The 24,840-nt window shown below is 40.5% G+C and overlaps 1 protein-coding gene across 19 annotated transcripts in view; it reads left to right on the forward strand.

Annotated features, from left to right (window-relative positions):
• The window catches only part of NRXN3 (neurexin 3), a 1,842,793-nt gene that overhangs the window by 1,758,921 nt on the left and 59,032 nt on the right, over positions 1–24,840 (forward strand). For all 19 annotated transcript variants that reach the window (XR_009601311.1, XR_006060480.1, XM_060418434.1 and 16 more), the window contains one exon: positions 19,148–19,226. Coding sequence is in view for 17 of the 19 variants with exons in the window: in XM_060418434.1 (XP_060274417.1) it covers positions 19,148–19,226 (79 nt within the window). In the remaining 2 variants the exon portion in view is untranslated. The remainder of the gene's footprint in view (positions 1–19,147; positions 19,227–24,840) is intronic.

A 24,840-nucleotide genomic window follows, 5' to 3' on the forward strand; every position in this document is an offset into this window, starting at 1 on the left:
TTTCTTTAAATGCCTGGAACATATATTTTCTTCTGAAATTAAACAAATAGCATGTGCTAGCTTTTGTGTAAAAAGACCCCTTTGTAAGGGCACCGTTAGTATATATTCGATTTGACTTGTTTGTCAAGAAACAGAGGTGGGTTTCCCTGGAGCCCCCTAACTTTTAATACCCACCTTCTCCACACTCACTCTGTGCTCCAACCAAACCAGATCCGTCTCTTATTCCCATCCCCTCCTCTCTGCTTTCATGTTTCTAGGCATTGATTTGTGCCATCCACGTGGACTGTCAATTCCCACCTCTGCCCACTATTATCCTCTCAAAGCCAAACCTAAAGACCATCATCTCCATGAATTCCTCCCTGCCATTCCCATCGGCATTTATAACCCTTTCCTCAAAGCCCTTTTCTTCCTTCTTGCCATTATTTAACGTTATTTATCGCAGACATGTTCCTTATGATCAGCTTCTTGAGGACTGAGATCATTTCAGGTGTCTTTTCTCAATTCAAAGGACTCTCTTCCTAGATAAATTCAGTGGATCCCCTTGGCGTCCTTGGCATCATCTGCTGAACAATCTACTTACCTCTGTTAAAATGATTGAAACACTGTGAGACCACTGAGTCAATAGCCACTACCCAAAAGCCCTGGTGACCTGAAGGCCAGCTGCATGCCCCTTAGCAGACTCTCCTCTGCCCACAGCACAAAGCAGAGGGAGGCCTGGGACAGACCAAGCCACCAGTACCCAGCTCCAGTGCTATGACCGCTGTCTGTTCTGAGGAATCAGTTCTCCTGCTGCAACACTGATTGTTAAAAACTGATGTCAAATTTAGTATTATTCCTACTGATATTACAACCAGTGTGGCACCTACAGAAGACAGTTAAAGCCACATACTGTTCATGGAGTTGTGTCTCCCATTCACTTCTGCGGAGAACAATCTAGTGCTCTGAATAAGGACTGGGGATCCTTGAGCATTTTCCCAGTATAGCTGCAAAAGTAATAGAATTGCTACCCAAGCTTAAAATACGGCTAAAGCCATAGATATAGCCTATGATAAGTATAGAGATAAACTTGTTTCACTGAGGAGTAACTAGGGAATTAGATTCCATTTGGACCTCTAGGTGATGAACAATTGGAAGCCTATTAAAGCTATTTTAAATGCAAGCATTTATTGCCTTTTCCTGTAAGATATAACTTATGTGGGAAAGAGTCTTGCCCAGTGTTTTCCTGGCTCTACCGCCTATGAAGATATTTAAAACCTGAAGTGTATTTATTCTGCATTTAACGATGTTTAGAGACTGCCTTGTGTGTTAATGTGTGCTCTGTGAGTAGGACCATATCAATGATCCCCCCCTGCATGCATTAATGTGTGCATTGGAGGGAAGGAGAGCAAGGAGCGATAAACTGTGTTAACGGTGCAGTGTTCAAGGAAGATTTATCTAAGAAAGAACAGTCTGGTGCATTAATGTGAATATTCAAAGATAGATGTTTATCTTAATGGACTCAGAGGTACTTACAAACAGTGTAATTGCTGCAGTCATTTTAGAGGGCATTTATTCAGAGTGATTGCACTTCCTCTTTCTTTTATATAAAGAATTCTACTGAAACGTTTAAGTGACAACAGGACTAGTGTGGCCAAAGAGCCCTAGGTTGGTTTTTCCTGGACTCTGCTCAGTCAAGCCGATTTGGAACGATGAGAAGCAAGACCCAGATCTCTTTGAGGGACACTTATTGGACTTTTTGCAAAAACTAGTCTATTAAAATTTTAAATTGTCCCAATTTCCAGAATGCTACATGATATTTGACTTACTTTATGCCTACAGTCCTACCAATAAGGAATTGACTCCCTGGTACGTGGTTGTAGAATGGCAAGATGGGTTCTTTAGTGTCTTGTCTGGACCAAAGGAACACTTTGTATCTTGAAAGCCAATATAGTCTTCCAGGGAAACTCCTGTTCTTGAGGAACAACTTAGAAAGGTATTGCTGTCTCTGACACCTTCAAAGGTAAGAATTAATGATAATCTGACAAGGATGGGGAACAGACCGCCTCTCCATCCCTCTTCCACTCTTCAAACCTGACTCTTGGCTTGCCCAATTCTGTTTAAGTCAAAAGACATTCCCTGAGTATCTCCTTTTCATTGAAAGATCTATTATGCACCTAAGCTCCAGTCCACTGCAATAAGAGTCCTGTGGGTGATTTCAAACTAATAATAAATAATATCACAATATTAACAGCACATCACAAAATAGTAACATCTCTGAGTCACTGATACCTATTTCAAGCCACATAATAATAGCATGAGGTAAATGTCCTCTCAAATTTCAGTTCAGTTCAGTCGCTCCGTCGTGTCCGACTCTTTGCGACCCCATGAACTGCAGCACGCCAGGCCTCCCTGTCCATCACCAACTCCCGGAGTTCACTCAGACTCACGTCCATCGAGTCAGTGATGCCGTCCAGCCATCTCATCCTGGGTCGTCCCCTTCTCCTCCTGCCCCCAATCCCTCCCAGCATCAGAGTCTTTTCCAATGAGTCAATTCTTCGCATGAGGTGGCCAAAGTACTGGAGCTTCAGCTTTAGCATCATTCCTTCCAGAGAAATCCCAGGATTGATCTCCTTCAGAATGGACTGGTTGGATCTCCTTGCAGTCCAAGAGGAAACTGAAAGACAGAGCTGTTATAGTCATCCTGGCCTCTCTCCCCAGGGGCCGAACTGATTGTTTCAGACCCCAACACAATACTCTTTCCTGATATTATAGCTGGTTATAGATGACACCCCTTCCTTGTCTCAAGTAGCAATTAAGCAGAAGGGAATGTAAACCAGATAAGTCAGAATGTAATAAATAATGTAAACCATTATAAGTAAATAATAATGTAAATATAATGTAAACCATTATAAGTCAGAATGTAATAAATATGTTCAGTGAGATTTTAGAAAGTACTGAGTTAGCATGCTAGAGTATTTTATTTTTCAGCCATAGGATCAGGGCAAAGCTGCATGAAAAATGAATTTAGGCTGGGCTCTAAAGAAGGTTATATAGAAGTTTACCAGCTTTAAGTGGAATGAAATGCAAATAGAGCTGGGGAAGGAGTGAGAGAAGCCAGAACATTGTCAGGAACTTATCAGACTTGTTTAAGGCATGGCAAACATTTATTTAATAGTCAGAATGTAGAAGTGCTCATGGGACAAATGGTAGCAAAATATAGTGCTACAGAGTTACTTTGGGGCCCAGAGGTGGAGGATCTTGAATGAAAAAGATAATTAAGTTTAGACTTTATTTGATAAGCGGTGGGATAGATTTGGACCAGGAGAGTGGCATGTTGAAAGCCTTGTTTTTAATCTAGTGACACTTTGGAGGGTTTGTTAAAGAGACAGGGGCAGGGGGTCCGGTTAAAGAATCTCAAGATTCATCCAGGTAAGCAGCCAGGCCAGTAGAAATGAAAAGCAGGGTGACATTTCAAATATTAGAGATGGGCTTTCCTGAACGTGGTGCCTGGAGGTATCATGCTGAGCAGGGAAGACTCAAAGATGAGTCTGAGGGTTTGGGCTCTTTCCTGGAGAGCAATGACACGAAAATCAGAGGCGAGAAAGGCAGCCATGGGAGGAACTGATCAGTTCAGTCTGGGATATGTTGATTGCAGATTCTCACAAGATTTTCAGTTGAAAATATTACTAAGGTAAAATGTTTCTCTCTCCTTACCCAACATTAGAATGAGCTCTCCTCTTTTGAATCCCTTTTGGAATCTCATCAGACCACAGAATTGGCATATTGAAGAACACTGTAATTACTATGGCAATTTCCAGGTTCTGGTCCTGGATATTATTAAAATGCATCCCCACCCCGCACCGGTGAGTTGTTGCTTAGTCGCTCAGTCGTGTCCAACTCTGCAACCCCATGGACTGTAGCCTGCCAGGGCACCTCTGTCCATGGGGGTTCTCCAGGCAAGCATACTGGAGTGGGTTGCCATGCCCTCCTCCATGGGATCTTCCCACCCCAGGGATGGAACCCAGGTCTCTCACCTTGCAGGCGGGTTCTTTACTAGCTGAGCCACCAGGGAGGCAGAAGCAGAGACCCCCTCACATGGTGCTCTGCGTCATCTGCATCTCTGGCTCTCTGTCCTCTGTGGATTGCTCTCTCTGTTACGATTGTGTTCAGCCTCTAGTTAGGGCTTCCCTGGTGGCTCAGTGGTAAAGAACCTGGTTGCCAATGGGTTTGATCGCTGCGTCGGGAAGATCCCCTGGAAAAGGAAGTGGCAGGCCACTCCAGTTTTCTTGCCTGGGAAATCCCATGGACAGAGAGCCTGGCAGGCTACAGTCCATAGGGTCACAAAAGGCTTGGACATAACTTAGCAACCAAACAGCTACAATGAAAACAAACATTTAACCTGAAGTGACTGAAGAGGAGATAAATTTTCTCACTTGAGAATTCTGGAGTCTAGAAGGTGGAAAACTGCTTGTTTGGACTCAGCACAGATCTGACAATATATGAGTCAGTTCCTCTGTTCCTTCTCCTGGCTCTTGCGCTTGCCGCCTCATGGCCGCAAGGTGGCTGCTGCAGCTCCAAATATCCCATCCAAACTCAAGGAAGAGGGGAAAGCAGTTGGCCTAGCCAGGTCACCATCTTTTTTTTTTTTTTTTTTTCTAATTTAATTTATTTTTTAATTGGAGGCTAATTACTTCACAACATTGTAGTGGTTTTTGCCATACAGTGACATGAATCAGCCATGGGTCTACATGTGAAAGTCATTCTCTTTTATTAAGAATAGAATAAGCATTTCCTGAACTCCTCAAAGACTTGCTTTATCATCACTTTGTCCTGATCAATGCCATATGGCCACCACGAGTTGCAAAGGAGGCTTGCTTAGGCTGGTGACATTGCTGCTAGCCCTGGAACGGAGGAAAAGTGGGACAGGTATTGATTATGTCTCCAATATTTGTCTCTAACGATGCACTGTAAAATACTTTGAGGGCAGGGATTGTGTTCCCTCAGCCCTCTCGCACCCACAGCCCCTGGTGGCCTCCTCCTCACCAGGCACTTTTCTGGATATATAGGGGTCTGGAATGGAAAGGGCTTGAGAAACCAACCCTGGTCTAGTATGCTAAGAGTTCCTTTTGTGTTTTTGTTCCTCTGAGCAGCCTTAGGAAAGTAGGAGCTTCTGGAAACATGTTAAAGAAGCTGTTTCTCAGTAACTCTCAAAAAAAAAAAAAAGGAGAAGGAAGTGAAAAGATGCCGTGCTAGGAGGAAATCTATGCTGCTGCAAAAATAGAATAGGGCTCAAGTACCTCCTTCAGTAATGAATGCATGAAAAGAAGCTTCTTAAATTATAAATGTGGTTTCTCTTGTTTATTGCCCAGTAATCCTGTTCTATTGATTTCTGTTTATTTCCAATCACCTAGAATCAGAAGCTGTGTTGCTTAGAGATCTTGATCCCTAAAAGATTGTCATTAAAGCTACTCTGCTGTATTTTGCCATTTATTTTCTGCTCGAAGTGATTGAATCAATACAAATACAGACAAAACACTTTTTCCTTTGCTCCCTAGAAGACTAGGGGGGGAAACCTACAGAAAAGCTAAATAAAGATGCTTGGATAAAAAAGACACCCTGTCAAATGACATATTGATTTCTTTCAAAGAGGCCAAGTGTAAATTAAAAATATTCTTCTGACACAGTTTTTAAAGATGCCACTGACTCAGCAGAGTCAGGACTTACTGATTTTCTCTTCCGAGAGGGCCAGGTTGGAAGGGCAGCACACTCTTCCTAGGACCGGCCATCTCCCCAGGATCTCAGAGGGAAGTCTGTTTCAGGCGGCGCGAGCAGAGTTCCCCGGTTCTGTCTGATCCGTTCTCGGTTCTGGTTTCGAAACCCACCACTGCCTCTGTCTATATTCAAAGAGCTAAAAACTTTCCAAAAATTGTGCTAACATGGTTCTTTTTTCAAGTGGTTGCATTGAAACTCTTCTCAGAATTGGGAAGAAATGGGAATAACCAAGGCATGGGACTTACAATGGGATATTATTTGGAATGTGATTAAACACTGGTCTAGAAAGATCTGGAGGAGAGGAGAGGCAGGAAGCAGGGACCTTAGAGGAGCCATCCCAGTGTAGGGGCCATCCCAGTATAGGAGCTGTCCCAGTACAGGAGCCATCCTAGCAAGAGTCCTTTCTCCCAAAGCACTGTGGAGAGAATCAGGCTAGTCTTAGCCACCCTGCAGTCATGAGGCTGGGAGTAAAGGCACAAGTGATCCAGCAGCATAAACTATTTGTTATAATTTGGATTTCTGAAAACCACCTCAGACCTCTTTGGCCTGTTCGAAAACATTTTGCAGAATTGTTCTCAGGGGCAGCTGTGAAATCCACAGGAACCAGTGTAAAGTAAGAAAGAAGGAAGAAATATTAAGGGATGAATTCAATAAAAATGTTGGATTCATTTTACTCCCACCCAGGAGGGGTCCACAGACTCCTGTGCTTGTGTGGCATCAGAGGCTGTCTGTGTAGACGGGGTGGCTGGAACAGGGGTGGCCCCACATATGCATCCCATCGGCTTGTGCACATGCTCCCTTCTCCTGTTGAACTTATGGAACACAAAGTCAAGAATAAAGTGGTTCAGGATTTCAAGATGGTGAAAGCAGAGCATTAAACCAAGCACAAGGTCTTGCAAGCACAGACCCCTATGTGACTACATAGGTCTCAGGCCTGGGATTACACCTGCTGTATTTCTGATACCTACTTTAATAATAAATGGGTGCTGTTGCTTATAAACTGAAACTGGAAAACATTGTTAGCCTTGCCGTCCATCAAAAATGATGAGAAATAAGTAGTCTTGGCCCTTCCCACATAGAAAGTCTCTTGTGTTTGGTTTTGTAAGTTGTTTTGAGGCTGTATAGAGCATGGGGTCATCCATTTAAGGCTGGTTGCAGCCTAGGAATGAGGAAATGACTTCTGGAGGGTAACTGAGTCCATCTGGGTTCCCAGTTTTCTCATGGAACAGTACCTGAAGACTTTCTCTAAGTTGGGACTTATAATAAAAATCAAAGAGCTGCATTTGAATCTGTCTTCCCATCTTTCTCTGTGGGAGGTTGGTACTGTCTTCCAGATACGAGTAACCAGGGATCGGTTTTCATTACCAAGCTGAACTCATTTGCATTTTCTCTCTCTTGGGGTTTGATATCAGGTTCTTGAACTGGCCCTCACTGTCCTCTCCAGTTTGGACTCAGGCTTACTCACTGCAGATCACCCTTAAGTGTCAGAGGCACAAACCTTGCTTCAACCACTGCTGTGGTTTTGACACCCATAGCTGACTTTTCTCACATTACATGACGTGGCTGAACAGGAGGTTCTCTTTTCAGAGTAATGAGGAATAGACAACCTTGTCTTTGTATCTTACATTCAATCCATTGCATTTGACTGTTGGGGTAAGTTTTCTGTGCCACATACTAAGTTCTGGATTATACTAATACCTCTTCCTTCTTGTTGTTTCTACATTGTCTTGAGCTTGCATTTCTTAGTTTCTTGTTTACTAGGCGTGGGCTTCAAACATGCTTAGTTTTGCAAGATAAGGATCTTCAATTCTCCTCTACCCCCCAGACCTGTTGGATATTCACGTGTGTTGCACACTCTTTGGTGTAAGTGGCCTACCACTGACAAAATAAAGACAAGGTTATGTTTGGTCCCCAGCATTTGGCTGTGGCCTCATTCCTTTCTCTTCTGCTCAGCTGGCATGCCTCAGTTCATCGTAAGACCGAAAACGGAGACCCACTGCTACTTGCTCTGGACTGAATGGCTGTGTTACGTCTTTTTTCAGACTTGTGGACCAAAATCTAGGACTAGCTTTGTTCTGTGACTCCTTGCTATCCTCTAATGTTAGGACTTATTAAGTCTTCTAAGCCGTGCTCTCAACCTGCCAGGAAGGGCCTCGTCTCCTATGTTCAGTGATAAGGTTAAGCAACGAAAAAGAGGGCCAAGAGGAAGATGAGTTCACAAAGAAATATGACTTTACTTTTCCTTGTTTTTTTCCCCCAAACCCATTCCTTCTTGCTGAACTGTGGAGCAAGAAACAATAAACATGGATAAATGACTCATACCATCAAAACACAGTGATGCTGTCCAGAATCCAGACTGTTCAGGATTTCAACATCCATTGACCGACGCCTTTGTCACTGTGGGTCATGTTAATATTTGGCCTTGGTCCCTCATCCTCTAAAAACAGATGCTTGATTTTGGTATTATCATTAGGATAAAGACCTCAGCTTAGAAATTAATCTCCAGCTCAAAAAAAAGGAGAGAGAAAGGCCAGGGAATAAGAAGGTGAGCAAGCAGGAAACGTAGGTTAGGTCATTGGAAAGTGAAAGTCTCTCAGTCCTGTCTGACTCTTTGCAACCCCATAGACTGGAGCCCCTCAGGCTCTTCTGTCCATGGAATTCTCCAGGCAAGAATACTGGTGTGGATAGCCATTCTCTTCTCCAGGGGATCTTCCCAACCCAAGGATCAAACCCAGGTCTCCTGCATTGCGGGCAGAGTCTTTACCATCTGAGCCACCAGGGAAGCCCTAGGTCTTTGGAGCTTGAGCTCCAGTTGTTGGCATTCCTTTGTCATGGTTAGACCCTCCGTACTCCAAACAAGGTTTGTGGTGAAAGCCGGAAGAGTTTACAGAGGAATACAGCCAAGTCTTTCTGATGAGCAGTCCTGGAGAGGGCTGCACCAATAAGAAAAGCATCCATTAAAGCCAGACCTTTGTGTGTACATAATCAATAGGCTCTTGATCTAGATTCCTGAAGATGTGTCTGGTTGGGTAGGTGTGGTTTTTTTTTAAATTTTTTTGGAGGTTTTTTTTTTTTTTTTTTTTCCCCTGCCTTCTAAATAATATGTAATTTCTCCGGGCCAAGAAATAAATTGAAAGGATTTAGAGGGATTTGCTTATCAGTGGAACACCACGTAGCATTACATTCCTCCTGCTTTGGGGAAGGTACATTGAAGTTTGGTTAATCTTCTGTGGTTCAATACTCCTCTTCCCTCTGTCAGGCTGCCTTGAACAACAGATAGATTAATCCCCCTTTACCCACTCTCTTCTCCCTCCTCCCTCTCCTCTCTCTTGATCCACCCTTTTTTTTTTTTGAGCAGATGGAAGAAAAATCTTAAAACTGAAAAGAAAAAGAAAAAAAAAAGATATTGCATCACATTTATTTATATAATCCTACAGGACTTCAAGGATGGAAATAAAGAACTCCAATCTTTGGTACAAAGTTTGGCTGAGCTTAGCTTGGTTTTTTATACTGTTAATTAAATCTTGAGTCTACAGAGGGATTTCCTTAAAGGTTAATTCATTAGAACAATTTATTATAAATCATGTCATTCTTTATTCTCCTCCAATATGTGTGTGGAGTGGGGTGGGGGGAAGGAGCAATGTGGAGGCTATAGACAGTGGGCAGAGTTTAAAGGGAAGCTGGTGATACCTTGGCTAGGTTTCCTATACAATCTACCATCTTTAATGATAATGAATAATTGATAAATATTTTGCAGTAAACGCCACTGATGAGCCTCATATTAATTTCAAGTTTTGTATTATAGTTGATGGTTTAGCATCACTCGATGTGTTCTTGCTGGGCCTGGCTCCCGTCCTAGCAGTTGCTAAACTCCACGAGGACAGAGACTGGCTCAGTCTAGCCCCTCAGCACAGTGACTGACGCATGATAGGCCGTTGGTCAATGTTTGTTGAGGGAAGACTGATTGAAGGAACAAATATATACATCTATAAAATTGTACAGCCAGAAAACTGAGGGTTTTGTTGGTTTGTTGCTTGCTTCTATTTTTTATATTCAGTTTTCTGACAGAGCTTAGTTTTAATTAACTAATTTGGTCATGCTGAATGCAATGTCTGTAGCCCAGGGCACTTCTCTTAAAACCTTCTCATTCTAAGGAAATATGAGCCAAGGAAAATATGTGTGTAGTCATATCTTACTTGGCAAGGGCTTATCTCCAGATAGAGAAAAGAAAGGAATATCTTGGAAAACTACAATGACATGAACTCCAGAAGACTTTTAAAAAATTCAGTGTTGTTCCCTGTTATATGTAAAATGGATAACCAACAAGGACCTATTGTATAGCACAGAGAACTCTGCTCAAGGTTATGTGCCAGCCTGGATGGTAGGGAGGTTTGGGGGAGAATGGATACATGTATGTATTTCCCGAGTCCCTTTGCTGTTCACCTGAAACCATCACAACACTGTTAAGCGGCTATACCCCAAGACAAAATAAAAAATTTAAAGTTTGAAAAAAATAAAATAAAACTCAGTATGGTTCCAGTAAAGATACCTACACAGAGGTGGGGCTCAAGGGTTATTCAGAAAGTGTCCTCTCCAGGCTGAACTTTGTCCTTTAGTTTTCGTTTTTCTGGACCTGCCTCATGACATGCCCCTGTCTTTTACACTTGCGTGTGCAAGGAGATCCAACCAGTCCATTCAGAAGGAGATCAGCCCTGGGATTTCTCTGGAAGGAATGATGCTTCCAGTACTGAAACTCCAGTACTTTGGCCACCTCATGCGAAGAGTTGACTCATTGGAAAAGACTCTGATGCTGGGAGGGATTGGGGGCAGGAGGAGAACCCCAGGATGAGATGGCTGGATGGCATCACGGACTCGATGGACGTGAGTCTGAGTGAACTCCAGGAGTTGGTGATGGACAGGGAGGCCTGGCGTGCTGCAGTTCATGGGGTCGCAAAGAGTCGGACACGACTGAGCAACTGAACTGAGCTGACTGATGACAGGTTCAAATGATTTATTTCATTTTCTCATAATGGTATTGGTTGCTTCTTTTGAAGATGACTATAAAAAGGATGTTAAGAATAAAGTGAGGATATAAGGACTTCTGGTGGTCCAGTGGTTGAGACTTTGCCTTCCAGTGCAGAGGGTGTGTGTTTGATCGCTGTTCAGGGAAATAAGATCCCACATGCCTCCTGGCCAAAAAACCAAAACATTAAACAGAAGCAATATTGTAACCTATTCAACAAAGACTTCACAAATGGTCCACTTCGAAAGCCTCTTTGAAAAATAAAGTGAGGTGGAGATAATCATGCCCATACAATCTTCCCATGCTTTAAGGACTACTTTAGGATTGGGTTTAAACTGAAGGAAGTGGTGGAGTTGATGGTGAAGAAGAGAGGGATGAGATAATCACTTCTTACAAATTTGCCCAAGTTCCAGGGTTTTACCTTTGGTGCAGTCTAAAAATCCTCCAGTAGTTTGTGTATGTAATGGGGAAGGGGTAGCTACTGGCATTGCTCAAAGGTTGAACTATGCAATGGCAACAATTTGATGGAGAATAGCTTAGTAAATACATTTAAATTGAGGTGGTCAAAGTTTTGAAATATCATTAAAGATTGTTGATTGATGTAGAGTTCCCAGACATTCTTTTTTTTTTTTTTTTTAAATAGAGTGAGACCTTCTGTCATATGAGGTACTGAGCTCCAGCTCCATCTCAGAGTGGAAGTATGGAGACAAGAAAACTAAAACACTAAGCATTTGAAGGAATTTAATTCTTTTTAGCATGAAGCAGCTGCAGAGATGTATGGCTGTTTTCTGTGGGACTTCAGAATATTTATGGGCCTTTCTCTTTTCCTTTTTCACTGGAAGAAAAGCGATCATCATTCTTGAGTGCGTTATTTATAATTTCATAAAGCTGTTCTGTGGCAGGACTTATTTTATCTTGCATTTAATCTCGGTCAAATAACCGTGCTTCCAAGGAGCTGGGTGGAAAAAAAAATTATTATCCCCCCCCCACCACCACCACCAAATGATTAGCTTATTCTCAGTAAAAGATAAAGAGCTAAAGGCTGGAATTTTGACATCACAAATAGGTACCTGGGCAGTAAGGAGGGAGAAGAGTGAAACTCTCTTAAACTGTTCAGACCATGGCAGCAGATATTTTTCTCTGTGCCAAATAATGGGTAACAATGAAGAATGGTGTAGAACCATCCCTATACTGAGATGAGGTAGAGCCTTTCAGAGTAAATAATTAGAAGCAGGTGATTATAGAAACAATAACTCATTGGTGGAAAATGAAAAGCCAGGCTTGTGAAACTGAGGGAATTGAAAGTAAATATACCTATAAATCTACTTGAGTGGACAGAGTTTTGAGCTTTCTTCTGTCCCAGTTTATTCTAAGGTAATTTCAATAAACATTGGTAGGGGGGAAAAAAGAATATAAATGCAATAAAAAATCTTTCAGGAAAGGAATAAAGAGGGCTCCTGCCAGAGAGATATTTTATTGAAAGTTATTATAATACCTATCTTTAGTTTTATGAGTCCTAATACAAAACCAAGTAATTTCAACATGTGGATTAAAAATATGAAATACATATTTTAAAACTGGGTAGTGTGAATTATTATTTTTAATATAGGACTTGGCTAATATATTGGGACAGAAGTATATTTTCCTCCCCTTGAGAAGGTGAGTAAAGGTCCTTCATCTGCATAGTGGTGAGGGTGGGGGTGCAGTCAGACTCAGGCCTGTGTTCTGAAACCACGTGTATCCGCTCCCTAAGGAAGTGTGACAGATGACACCGGTGCGGTATGGGGAGGGGAAGAAGGAGAGGAGTCCGGGAGGGCAGGATATTAAATTCACGCTTATTATCCAAGTTTGCAAGAACAGTGCGATAACTCAGGGAGCTGTCATCCTGTCATCCTAGGACACCTCTTCACTCTAGCGTCCTGTACTACTCCTGGGTATACAAATAAACTGTGCTTTTTCATGTCGCTGAGCCTTTGCAAAGACTGTCGATTTCACCTAGGATGCCCTTCTCCTCCCCAAAGCTCTCAGCTTTCCCCTACTTCACTGCTGCCTGTCCCCGAGGGCTCATTTCCACATCCTCCTTGGCCTAGGAGCTCTCTCTCTTCCCCTGCAATCTGCTCCCTTAGTACCTGCTGCTGACTCTTATCAAAGCATTCAGTTTGCTCTATCAGGATTGCCCGTTTACCAGACAGGCTCTTCAGAGACTGTGAATTCCCAGGGCGAAAGAACAGCTTTGTCTATCGCTTTATCCCTCCTGGTACAATGCTTGACACATAGGTGTTCAATAGATATTTATTAAATGGCATGAATATTAATAAATGATATATTAAAAATGATACTGCTAATATATAATGTATTAATGTATTATATATAATATCACAATAAAATATACCTGATTAGTATTAATGAAGGAATGAGTGAATGAATGAAAAAGCACCTTGATGATATAGTTACATATCGCTGAAGGTGGATCTAATCACTCAGCCACTGAAAAACAGACCAGGGACTACTTATGGATCTTCTAGTCTTCCGTGAATGATTTACAGATAATGTTGATATTTGCCATATAGGAACCTCAGTATGTAAACACTTTAAGCTTAGCCATTGGGAATTATGAGAGTTTTAGACAATCATTGCGAGGAGAAAAAATGTTAAGATGACATGCAAGGCACCCTGATGAACATTTCTCACACAAGGACACAAATAGAGAAAGTTCCTAAGGCAATGCTGCTATTTGAGAAGTGTGAATGGTGGGCAGTTAGAAATAGCAGATGTCTGTAAAATATCTCTACCCTTGGTTATTATGAGTACTGAAAATTAATATGTGTTAACTGCTTAGCACAAAGCCTAAATATAGCAAGTGTTTAAGTAGTAAATTAGTAGGCCTGATTTTAGAGAGTTCAAATATCTTTTTCCTCTCAAGAGTACTAATTGCTCTTCTTTCTAAGGAATTATGATTATTAATGAAAAATGACTGTGATTGTAAGAAAACAGATACACTCACCAACACACACACTGTCTCTCTCTCTCTCTATCTCTCACACACACACACACATACATACACACACACAGCGTAGGGCTACTGCATTTTATTTAAGGAAAAAAGTCCATAGTTCCATTCTAAATGCCTGTGATAGGTGTATCCAGAGTCTGTGAAATATTGCAATAGCCAAAGGTACTCCACCACCCATGGGAACCAATAGTTAAAGAAATGTGCCTTTTCTTCCAAGGATAAGAGTCAGACCCTGCATTCGCTTATAACTGGGGAAAGGTACAGACAAGAAATATTAAAAGCCCCTAAAAGCCTTGGGTTTTCTGAGAGTAATTTTGAATCAAATAGACATTACTTTAGGATGTGATCCTAAGTAAGTGTATATCCAAAAGCCTTTGTCTGTCATTTTTGCTGTTGTTTTCAAGTAGCAGAGACAGAAGTAGTGTTTTGTTGTTTTTTTTTTTTTTTTAATCCCTAAATAAAGTGATCTTAATCCTGCCTTTTGCAAGTCAAAGCTTGCTGCCCCTGGCAGAGCATGCATTTCTGAAACTGCATGGTGTTCTGTGGCAGGCACGGCTGCATCCACTGCCAGGTTCTCCAGATAAACATCGTTTTCCACAATGGGCAAGGAGGGGGTTGAGATATTTGTAATTGCTTTGAGAATTTCAGTGGCTATGGCCATAAATGGTGATGGTGAAGTTTGAGAGACAGAAAGGAAAGGGTTGAATTCATATAAGACCCTTGCAGAATGTCAGGACCTACAGCCCTTGGAAAGTGATCTCATCTTCCAATAAACTTTTAGTTTCTTGGCATGCTCTTCAGTATATTTTTCTTTATCAGTCTTCATGGCTGATCCAATCAGAAATGGTGTTTGTATTACTAGTGGAGGTCAGGAATTATCAACAAGAAAGAGCAATTCTAATGGGGGATAAATCAGTAAAGATAGAAGGCAAAGGCAGATAGCAAATCTATGTAAATTAGGAGTAGCGACCAGTTTGCATGTTCCCGTTGATTGGTTGATTGAGTTAGCTAGTCTTAGTGTTTACTGAGCATGTACCATATGCCAGAAACAGAGTCTCACATTTAACATTACTTTTAAATCACATGCCCAGGTAATGACAAAAGGCTCTATTCATCCCAGTTTAGAGATAAAAGTAACTGAGGCCTGAAGAGGGGAAGTAACTGGCTCTCCCAACTCTCAGACTGTATGTTTAGGAGCTGGGATTTTCCAGCTATACTGTCTAGAGGCAGGCCCACTCTTCACGGCCTGGCGTCTCTGGTTCTTAGACACCAAGCATAGGAGCTTCTGGCAAAATGTCCTTCTGTTGCCTGGGAGGAACATTGTTCTCATCATACACATATTAAAAAAAAAAAAAAAATCTCTGGGAAGAGGGGCATGGCCAGTTCACTTCACTGAAAGAAGAGGAGTGAGGATATGGATGAGCATAGGTGTGGGGCCTGCCTTGGGGGTTAGGGGCCCATTGTGGGCACAGAAATGGAGGTAGTGATGGAGAAGGGGAGTAGGGGCTGGGCCAGTGGTACTCAGACCACAGAGGGGAGAATTTTTATAGTATTGGAGGAGGCTGTGGGCCTGTTTAAGTGCTGTGGGCCCTTGGCAGGTCACAAGCCATTTCCATATTTAAGAGGAGGCTAAGAGGAAAGTGGGAAATAGTCTTCAACTGCAGAGCCTAGTACTTATCTTAAAAACCAAACAAAAACAAAAAAACAACTTTGCATTGGTTTTTTTGGCTGATAAAAATTCAGATAGTTTTTACAGTGTTAAAGATTCCCCTAATATGTTAACACCTTTTCAGTTTCTCTTGAAGTTTTGCATTCTTTTCATACATTTGCTCAGTGGCCTTTTTAAACTTTTTAACCTGGCCTTCAATTCTTAAGGTGAACTTGCTAGATTTTCATTAACTCAGCAGTTTTCATTCATTTCCAGTGACCAAAGCTAGTTAAGCCCTATATGGGCCATTCTGTAAGGTCCTTATAATCAAGTCACCAACAATTAATTTCCGATTGATTACTTGTTAAAAATGCATTCTCAACCTTAAGGAGATTTTTAGGCCGTTCCCCCTCAAGTGCTCTTTTCCATAAAATTTTAATATCAGGTATACAGTATATTTGTTTAAGAACTGTGGGCCCTTGGCAGGTCACAAGCCATTTCCATATTTAAGATCCTCCCCCCTTTGCCCACAACAGTTATTGCTGAGTGGTGTCATCCCCATAGAAAATGCATGCGTTAGAACTATCAGTGATTGTGTTATCATTGTTGTTTAGTCACTCTGTGACCCCATGGACGGCAGCATGTCAGGCTTCCCTGTCTTTCACTGTCTCCCAGAGTTTGCTCAGACTCATGTCCAGTGAGTCTGTGCTTGCTATCTAACCATCTCATCCTCTGTCATCTCCTTTTCTTCCTGCCTTTAATCTTTCCCAGCATCAGGGTCTTTTTCCAGTGAGTTGGCTCATTGCATCAGATGGCCAAAGTAGTGGAGCTTCAGCTTTAGCATCAGTCCTTCCAATGAATATTCAGAGTTGATTTCCTTTAGCATTCACTGGTTTGATCTCCTTGCAGTCCCAGGGACTCTCAAGAGTCTTTTCCAACATCACAGTTCAAAAGCATCAGTTCTCTGGAGCTCAACCTTCTTTATGGTCTAATTCACATCCATATGTGACTACTGGGAAAACCATAGCTGTGACTGTACTTTGCCAGCAAAGTGATGTTTCTGCTTTTTAATACACTGTCTGGGTTTGTCATAGCTTTTCTTCCAAGGAGCAACTGTGTTTCAAGTTCACAACTGCAGTTACTGTCCGCAGTGAATTTGGAGCCCAAGAAAATAAAATCTGTCACTGTTTCCACTTTTACCCCTTCTATTTGCCATGAAGTGGTAGGACTGGATGCCATGTTCTTCTTTTTTTGAATGTTGAGTTTTAAACCAGCTATTTCACTTTCATTCTTATCAAGAGTCTCTTTAGTTCCTCTTTGCTTTCTGCCGTTAGAATGGTATCATCTGCACGTCTGAGGTTGTTGATATTCCTCCTGGCAATCTGGTTCAAAACTGGTAAATGGGTCCATCAAGATGGTATATTGTCACCCTGCTTCTTTAACTTATATGCAGGGTACATCATGCAAAATGCCAGGCTGGATGAATAACAAGCTGGAATCAGGATTGCCGGGAGAAACGTGGCCTTTCCCCTATATCTACCTTTGCGTCTGCACAGTTAATATCTATTCTCTTACCACCTCCTTCCCTACATGACGGGAAAGGGACCTATACTGGCCCTATCACAGCCAGAAACTCCAGAGAGTGAGCTTATGATCTCTCTGACACAAATAGTGATGCTGCAGGACACAAGTGCCAGCATCAGTTTCTGGAAGTGAAATGCACATGTCACTAGTGTCTAATTGAAAATAAAAATAGAATGTTTGCAAAACCTTTTTCTATTAACTATAAGGAGGAGAGCGGGGGTTGAAGTATCTCCTCGACAAGTGTAGAATAAAGATCAAGAACGTGGTTTAAGGCACCTCTCTGCTGCTGTCAATTAAGCGAAATCAATTACCTAATGTGGTTTTTCTACTGTGCTTTGCTGTGTTCAGCGATTCTATGCCTCCTGTGTCTATTTCAAGAAGGACATTGTCTGGAAACACTAAGCATATGGGTTGTCATGTGTATTCATTTTCTAGGGCTGCCATAACAAAGGACCACAGACAGAGTGGCTTAAACCAGAGGGATTTATTTTCTCACAGCTCTAGAAACTGGCATTCTGAAGTCGAGCTGTCAGGGGTCCAGTTTCCTCTGAGGCCTCTCCTCCTGTCTTCTTTCCCCTGTGCCTTCCCGTGGTCTCCCCTCTGTGTGTGTGTGTGTGTGTGACAGTCTCTTCTTTTTGTAAGGAGAGCAGTCATGTTGGATTTACTTACCCAAATGACCTCCTTTTAACTTCATTACCTCTTTAAAGACCCCATCTCCAAATACCAGTCACATTCTGAGGTACAAGGGGGTTAGAACTTCAACATACGAATTTGGGAGAGGACACAGTTCGGTCCATAGCATCCTGTAAGAAGGGGATGCAAGAAGCCTACAGGAGCTACAAATGCCAGTTTTAAATAAGATGTATGTGTTCAGATCTTCACTATGTGTTTTACCAGCTGTGAGTCTTTTAGCAACTCACTTAACCTCTCTGAACTTCAGTTCTCTTTACAAATATAATAATTATCCCTGTCCCGAAGGCTCAGTGTGAGATTTGTGTCTCATTAATTAGTAATAACTATAACTAGTAAGCCTGTATATGTGTCTAGCAGAGCATCTGACTTGTAATTGCTTTTCCTCTTGAATATGGATTGAGACTTCAGTGCCTTAGGAATAATAAGACTAGCAAGTCACTTACTACTATGAACATCAGGAAGTAGAAAGCAATGAGCATTTGTTGAACAACTGCTGTATTTTAAATACTCAGGCACAAAGTAGGACAAAAGCTTGGTTTTTAGACAAGAGCTGTAGATTAATGATTGATGGGTTGATTTAAAGAGTATTTATCGTGCATGTAGTATATACCAGGTACAGAAAGTAGTCTTCTTATTTACTGTCTAGCAAGGGCCCTTCTCACTGACCATGCCCACAGTCCTTTATATTTCTTGCAGCAGCAGATTCCCTGTCTTTGGGTAATTTCTGCAGGATTCAATAGAAAAAAAAAATTATTGAAAATTGAATTACCACTGTTACAATCAGAAATTTTGTGCTCTCTTCAGATACAGCCTTACCTGTGTCCAGAGGCTGTCTTGTAGTGTCTGTCCTCTGGTCCACATTACTAATTCAGCTAATTGCGGCAATTACAGGAAGAAATCGCTGATGGCGAGAGAAGTCATTATGCTATCCCTGAACAGACTGCCTTCCACGGCGTTCATTAATTACACCAGCCTATAGATTGGCGACCACCAAATCATACACTTGAGACCACACACCATATGCCTGAAACTCTCGCCACGCTGCCAAGCGTTTCTGTGTTGGCTTGCTCTCTTGTATTGCCACCATCTGCAATAGCCCTTCTCCTGCCCTTCTGATTGTCAAAATTGAAATTAAAGTCAGGATAGAGTCAGGCTGCAAATGTGATCTACAGGGATGGGGTAGACTTGAGCCTGCTGGAACCACCTTGGGTTACTCAGCTTCCCATGAGACCCACCCAGAGTATGTGGACCCAGAGCCATCCACAGCTACACAGGGGTTAAAATTCTCTACCCTACAACATGCCCTCTTTAGAAACGAGAGATAGTAATGATGATGGAGGCAGGACACAATGATAAGTCTTTGGTGCTTTTGTTCATTGGTTTCCTTATCTCTCTCTCTTCCCCCGTCTCATTATTTTTTCTTTGACATGCACAGCCAACATCAGATGACCTTGTTTCATCTGCTGAATGTTCAAGCGATGACGAAGACTTCGTTGAATGTGAGCCGAGTACAGGTAGGTTAGGTCAGTCTTGTTTTGCTTGCTTTATTTTTTCATTTGCAAAAAACAATACATACATATATGTGAATATACATGTGTTTTATATATATTATAGTGTGTTAGTGTGTGTATTTCCTATATCTATATATGTATACAAATACATATATAAATATCACTGTATAGTCGAAAGCATCAAATCCCATGGAAGGAGCCATAAGACCCCGGGGAAATTTAAAGTCAATTCCTTGACCAGCTAAAGAAGACTCAATAGGACATAACATTGAGCAGTTAGATACCCAGATTAACCACCAGAAGAAACAGGAAATGTGCAGCAGCCAGTGGCAGCTATGAAATTGACAGGGGGTGAGGGCAGGAAGACTTCTATATTGGATTGACATCAAAAACAACAAAAAAACAAAAACATAAAGCCAAAGTGGAGCCACAAAAGTCATTTAATCCTCATGAACTGTTCTGGCTCTTAAGTGGCAAACAAAACAAAACCAAAAAACAACCAAAAAAATTTTTTTTTCCCATGGGATTTCAACAGCAGTTAACATGGTATTATATTTATACTAATTTTGTTCATTGTGTGTTTAGAGAATTTGTGCGACAGTATAGCATAGTAAATACAAAATTAGTACAGAACCATGCCATGTCAACGGCTGTGATGCTTCAAAATGTATCTACTGTGCTGAAGTTGAGAGGACTTTGGCAATTAGCAGCTTCAGTGTGTTCCCCATTTGCACCCGGATACATTTCAATGTTTTATGGTCTTTCTTTATAGTGAGCTATATACGATATAATGTCCAGCAGGCAACTGCAGTCCCTAACTATTTCCTATCAACTTTCCCAAGTCGTCTGTTTTGAGACTTGCTATAAGTTAAAAGTTTACATTTATATATATAATAGAGAACAGATATCATCGAATTTCTGTGTATGTTTAATAGCATTTCAAAGCTGGAGTTGGGTTAGGATCTTATTTCTTCAAAGGCTAAGAGAAATAAATAGAATTTTCTAGTTGATTGTTTGGGTTGCTTTATTTTTATTTTCCTTTTCTTTAAAAGAAAAGGAGAGCCGTTAAACATTTTTTTTTGTTAATTCTAGAGAAATATAAGATTCATGAAAAAATATTAGCATAACGAAAGTAAAATCTTTCATTTGTTACCCTAAAATGATTTACAGATTTTGTAGAAGCCTGACTGCTTGGTGTCTTGCAAGTGGCTTTGGATCCAGGAAGTTCTCTGGGTTTCTGTTCTTAGCATAGGGACAAAACAGTGATATGTAGGGCCTTTTCTTACTGGAGTGTGTTCCGTTTCTTTGGAAGCTCAGTTGTGTGGGAGGAAAGTAAGTATGACCTGGTTAGTCAAGGTTTTTTTTTTTCAGACTTTGAGTCATAATATGGTATTAAGTGAGGTTTTAACTCTAAAGGGAGAATGCATCCAATCCATACCAGAACAGATTTTCATTCATTCACTTAATAAATATTTCTGAGCCCTCAGGCAGGATACAGTGCATCTCCAGATTTGAATCCTTCCTCTTCTAAGGGTTTTCACAAATGAGCTGTTGGAAAATAGACTATAGAGCTTTACTATCTAAACTACCTCTCCCGCAGAATTCAGTTCAACAAATATTTTTTGAGGGTCCCTAGTGTATGCCAGGTATGTGTAAGATATTAAGAATTTAGCTATGAATATGGCATGATCTCCAAGACGTATGTTAAATTAATTGATTGGAGCCGATAATTTAAGATACTTAGACTTTAATTTGGATTCCCTATTTACCCTTTATGTGGTTTTCTTGCTTTCATAGCATGATATCTATATATATGCAACAATGTTTATCAGATCTTTAGATTATAAAATCTAGACTTGATCATTCTGAATCATCACGCCTGTCTTCTCCTACTACCTCCACACCCCCACATACGTACACACAACAGACATCTCCATAGCAACATCCATCAGAAGACAGAGGGCTTTTCTAGATCTCTGATTTTGTGAGATCTGCAGCTCCCCAGGTTGTGAGTATATGTTACCATCTGGTATCGAACATAAACAGGCCAAAACCTGAAAAGCCCCAGACTAAGTCCATTTTCTTTTTTAGTGGCTATGCAGGTGTTTCATCTGATTCAAAAGCAGAGGACAGAAATTCAATACCAGCATTTCTTGAGTGATATAATTACATGGGGCAGGTAGTGGAATAAAAACAATTTTTAAAACAATCTGTTGTGTTCTGCAAGGGAGTATGGGAGGGAATATATAAATAAAGCAGGTAACAGAGAGCCCATCCCAAAGGAGTTAACATACCAGCTAAGAGACTGGTATTAATCCCCTTTGCCCAGGATTATTTAACTGATCACAGTTGAAGAATGAATGTTTCTTCTTTCTAAATTTAACTCCATAAAGTATTCCTGGTAAGGGATTCAGATGCACAGGGGAAAAGTCAGAGGCATATTTAATGCAAGAAGGAGATATATATTCCTGTTGATGCAGAGGCTTTGCCTTGGGGGCCTGATTAATACTGATGATTACATGCATAGAGCTATCAAGTTCTTTTTTGCATTGTATGAGAAATATCTCTGTAGCCTTCAGATTTTCCAGAAATAATGAAGATTAAAAATCAGAAGCATTCAAACCAGTTGTTTCCATGGCTAGATTTTGCACTGCCTGAAGAGAAGTCTTCCCTTGCCCATGCAACAGTAGATAATGGTGACTTTTACATCACTTTGAAGTAAATTGCTAGCCCTGAGATTCTATGCGAATACTTTGATTAAAATTCTAGTTTTGAACCTTCTAATTCACTACCTCAGTTTCTAAAGTTGTATTCTCTTCTAGACCTGATGTCTACTGTAAAGACACTAACTTTGGCTAATCTTGTATCATACTTGAAATTACCTTATCTTCTCTCACTGTGTTAGCAAATTTATAATTTTTTCTAGGCTCTTTCAGTTATAAGGCATTTCACCTCTGCAAGTTCTTTCCTGATTAATTTGGGTCCATCAGATGCTCTTGCTTTTCATAAATTTGGGCAGTCTAGTATATATTATATTCAACAACTTTTGTTTTCATGTGGACATCAAATTTTAAATGAAATGATTTTTCATATTTACTTTTATTTAAATCAAAATGGACTTTATTGCTGCTGGTTTTGAGCCACATGTAAGCAAATGACTTGCACACTGACAACCCACTTTGGCATTTAGGGATCACCCTGGTTTGGTGTAGCTAAGTCATATCATGTTTAAGGACCACTTACATTTTTTTAGCTTGGCTGATGAGTCTAGAAACCTCATAAATCCATTAGATCTCAAATTTTCTCTGTATATGTTTGCTGGAACATATGTAATGAGTTTTTTAAAAAGGCTAAATCACGAGAGCAAGGCACAGAGTGAAAGCTCAATTAGTATATGCTGACCGAATTTATATGATTCTCAAAATACCTCATAACCTTAAATTAAAATTGGAGATTTTTCATATCTCTCACCTCATCTCCCTTTAAACAACTAAATAAAACCCATTGAATTACTTAAAATATATGATTTCATACAAGCATCACCCTAACAAAATCCACATTTCTTTAGCAAAAACAATTCTCTACCACATCCCTTCTTTTGCAGAGAATGAGACCATTTTATAGTGAGTTGCAGGGAAAATTGCAGTTTCTGAACATTTGCTTTGAGAACCCAGAATTGAAATTGTGAACTATAAAATCATAATGAGTCCATCTGTAGCAATAAAAATATTCAGAAGAATATTTGAATAGCTTTCTAAGTACCTAAATTTGAGGATCAGGATTTTATCTTCCCTAATGTGTAAACATTAATTGTGTCCCCTACAAAAGAAGTATTTAATAGTTCAGATTTGTGTCTTTGCATATAAATGCCTGTCCTCCCAACTATACTTCTATTGATATTAAATTGTGCAGTAAATGCATATTTCATTGTTGATTACTTCTTTGTAATCAACAATGACAGGAACAACAACAAAATAAACAAGCTGGAGAGGATTCAAATAACTAAAAATTCAAATAGCTGGGAAATAGGATTCTCTCATGTGATTGGCAATGGCACCCCACTCCAGTACTCTTGCCTGGAAAATCCCATGGACGGAGGAGCCTGATAGGCTGCAGTCCATGGGGTCGCTCTGAGTCGGACACGACTGAGCGACTTCACTTTCACTTTTCACTTTCATGCATTGGAGAAGGAAATAGCAACCCACTCCAGTGTTCTTGCCTGGAGAATCCCAGGGACGGGGGAGCCTGGTGGGCCATCTATGGGGTCGCACAGAGTCGGACACGACTGAAGCGGCTTAGCAGCAGTAGCAGCATATGATTGTGGAAGTCAAATAAAAATGAAGATCTTTAGTAAGATTTCCTCCATGATCTAAAATATGGGAATGGATTCTAAAATTCAAAGTGATGGGATTCACTTTTCATTCCTTCTCTCTCCCTCTCCCAACTTCTATGCCTGGTGTCTCCATCTTTAGGAAAAAAATTAAAAAAAAAAAACATCAAAATGAATGTATTGTCAGATTGGCTTTTGCATAATTACAAACTACCAGTTGTCTGAATTTTATGTTTTAAGGTCTTAAGATTGGAAAAATCCTGGGAGCGGGGTTTATAGAGCAGAGGAAAAAAATAAAATAAAAAGAAATGCCTTTTATACCTGAGCAGTGGGTATGGTAGTAATTAACAACTATATTGATTCATCCAGCCATTATCCAGGGATATATGTTTCTAGTTGTCAATTAGCCAGGTTTCTTGCCTCCACTTATCTTAAATGTCCTTTGATCACATCTGAGGGGACCAGCACTTCCACCAGAGGCAGACAGTAACAGGAAGTGAAGATGAAACACATTCATCCGTCAATAGGACTGTGCTAAACAACTTCCATAATGGTGGGATTGAGGGAGGTGTTTAAACTAATGACAGTAATGTGAGATCACAAAATAATTACGATTCCCAGAGTGATTCTCAGATGTATTTTTACTCCTCAAATCTACAATCCTCACGTTTGCATTTGGTGTTATTGCTGCTTTGTTCCTCTTTGTTAGTCACACTATAATATCCAACCCATTATAGGGAAATTTAAATTTGGGGAAACACCAAGAATTTACCCCTATTTGTGTTCTCTAGGTGGAACTGAGTTCTTAGTCTTTATCAGTTTGAGGTGCTTCGGTAAAGTATTTTTAATATGAAAATCTGGCACTGAATTGTTAAAAGCACACCAAATCCTTAGAGATTTTATTTGTTGGGACGTTGTGGAAAGTGCAACGGAAGTGTTAAGACAGTAATTGTTTTCTAATAAAGGATAGGAAGAAATAGAGCATTATTTTTCAGAATTCATAGAGGAAAAATAATAAATGTGCTGATTATCAACCTTAAATAGGATGTTGGTAATCTTCAGGGTTTACAGAAATGCATTTTGTTATTAGTGGCTCTAGCAAGCTCCAAGAGTTATCAGCTTGTACATTTTTATTACAAAGAAATTGATTTTTATTTAATTTTAAATTTTTCCATATGGAAACTCATGATTGGTAAATAGAATATGTTTAAAGATCATCCATCAAGTAGCTATTCAGTGTATAGTACAACAGTAAATGGCTAAATAAAATGCCATTGGGCTTCCCTG

The sequence above is a fragment of the Ovis aries genome, chromosome 7 (genome assembly GCF_016772045.2).
Source record: "Ovis aries strain OAR_USU_Benz2616 breed Rambouillet chromosome 7, ARS-UI_Ramb_v3.0, whole genome shotgun sequence".
Taxonomy (NCBI): domain Eukaryota; kingdom Metazoa; phylum Chordata; class Mammalia; order Artiodactyla; family Bovidae; genus Ovis; species Ovis aries.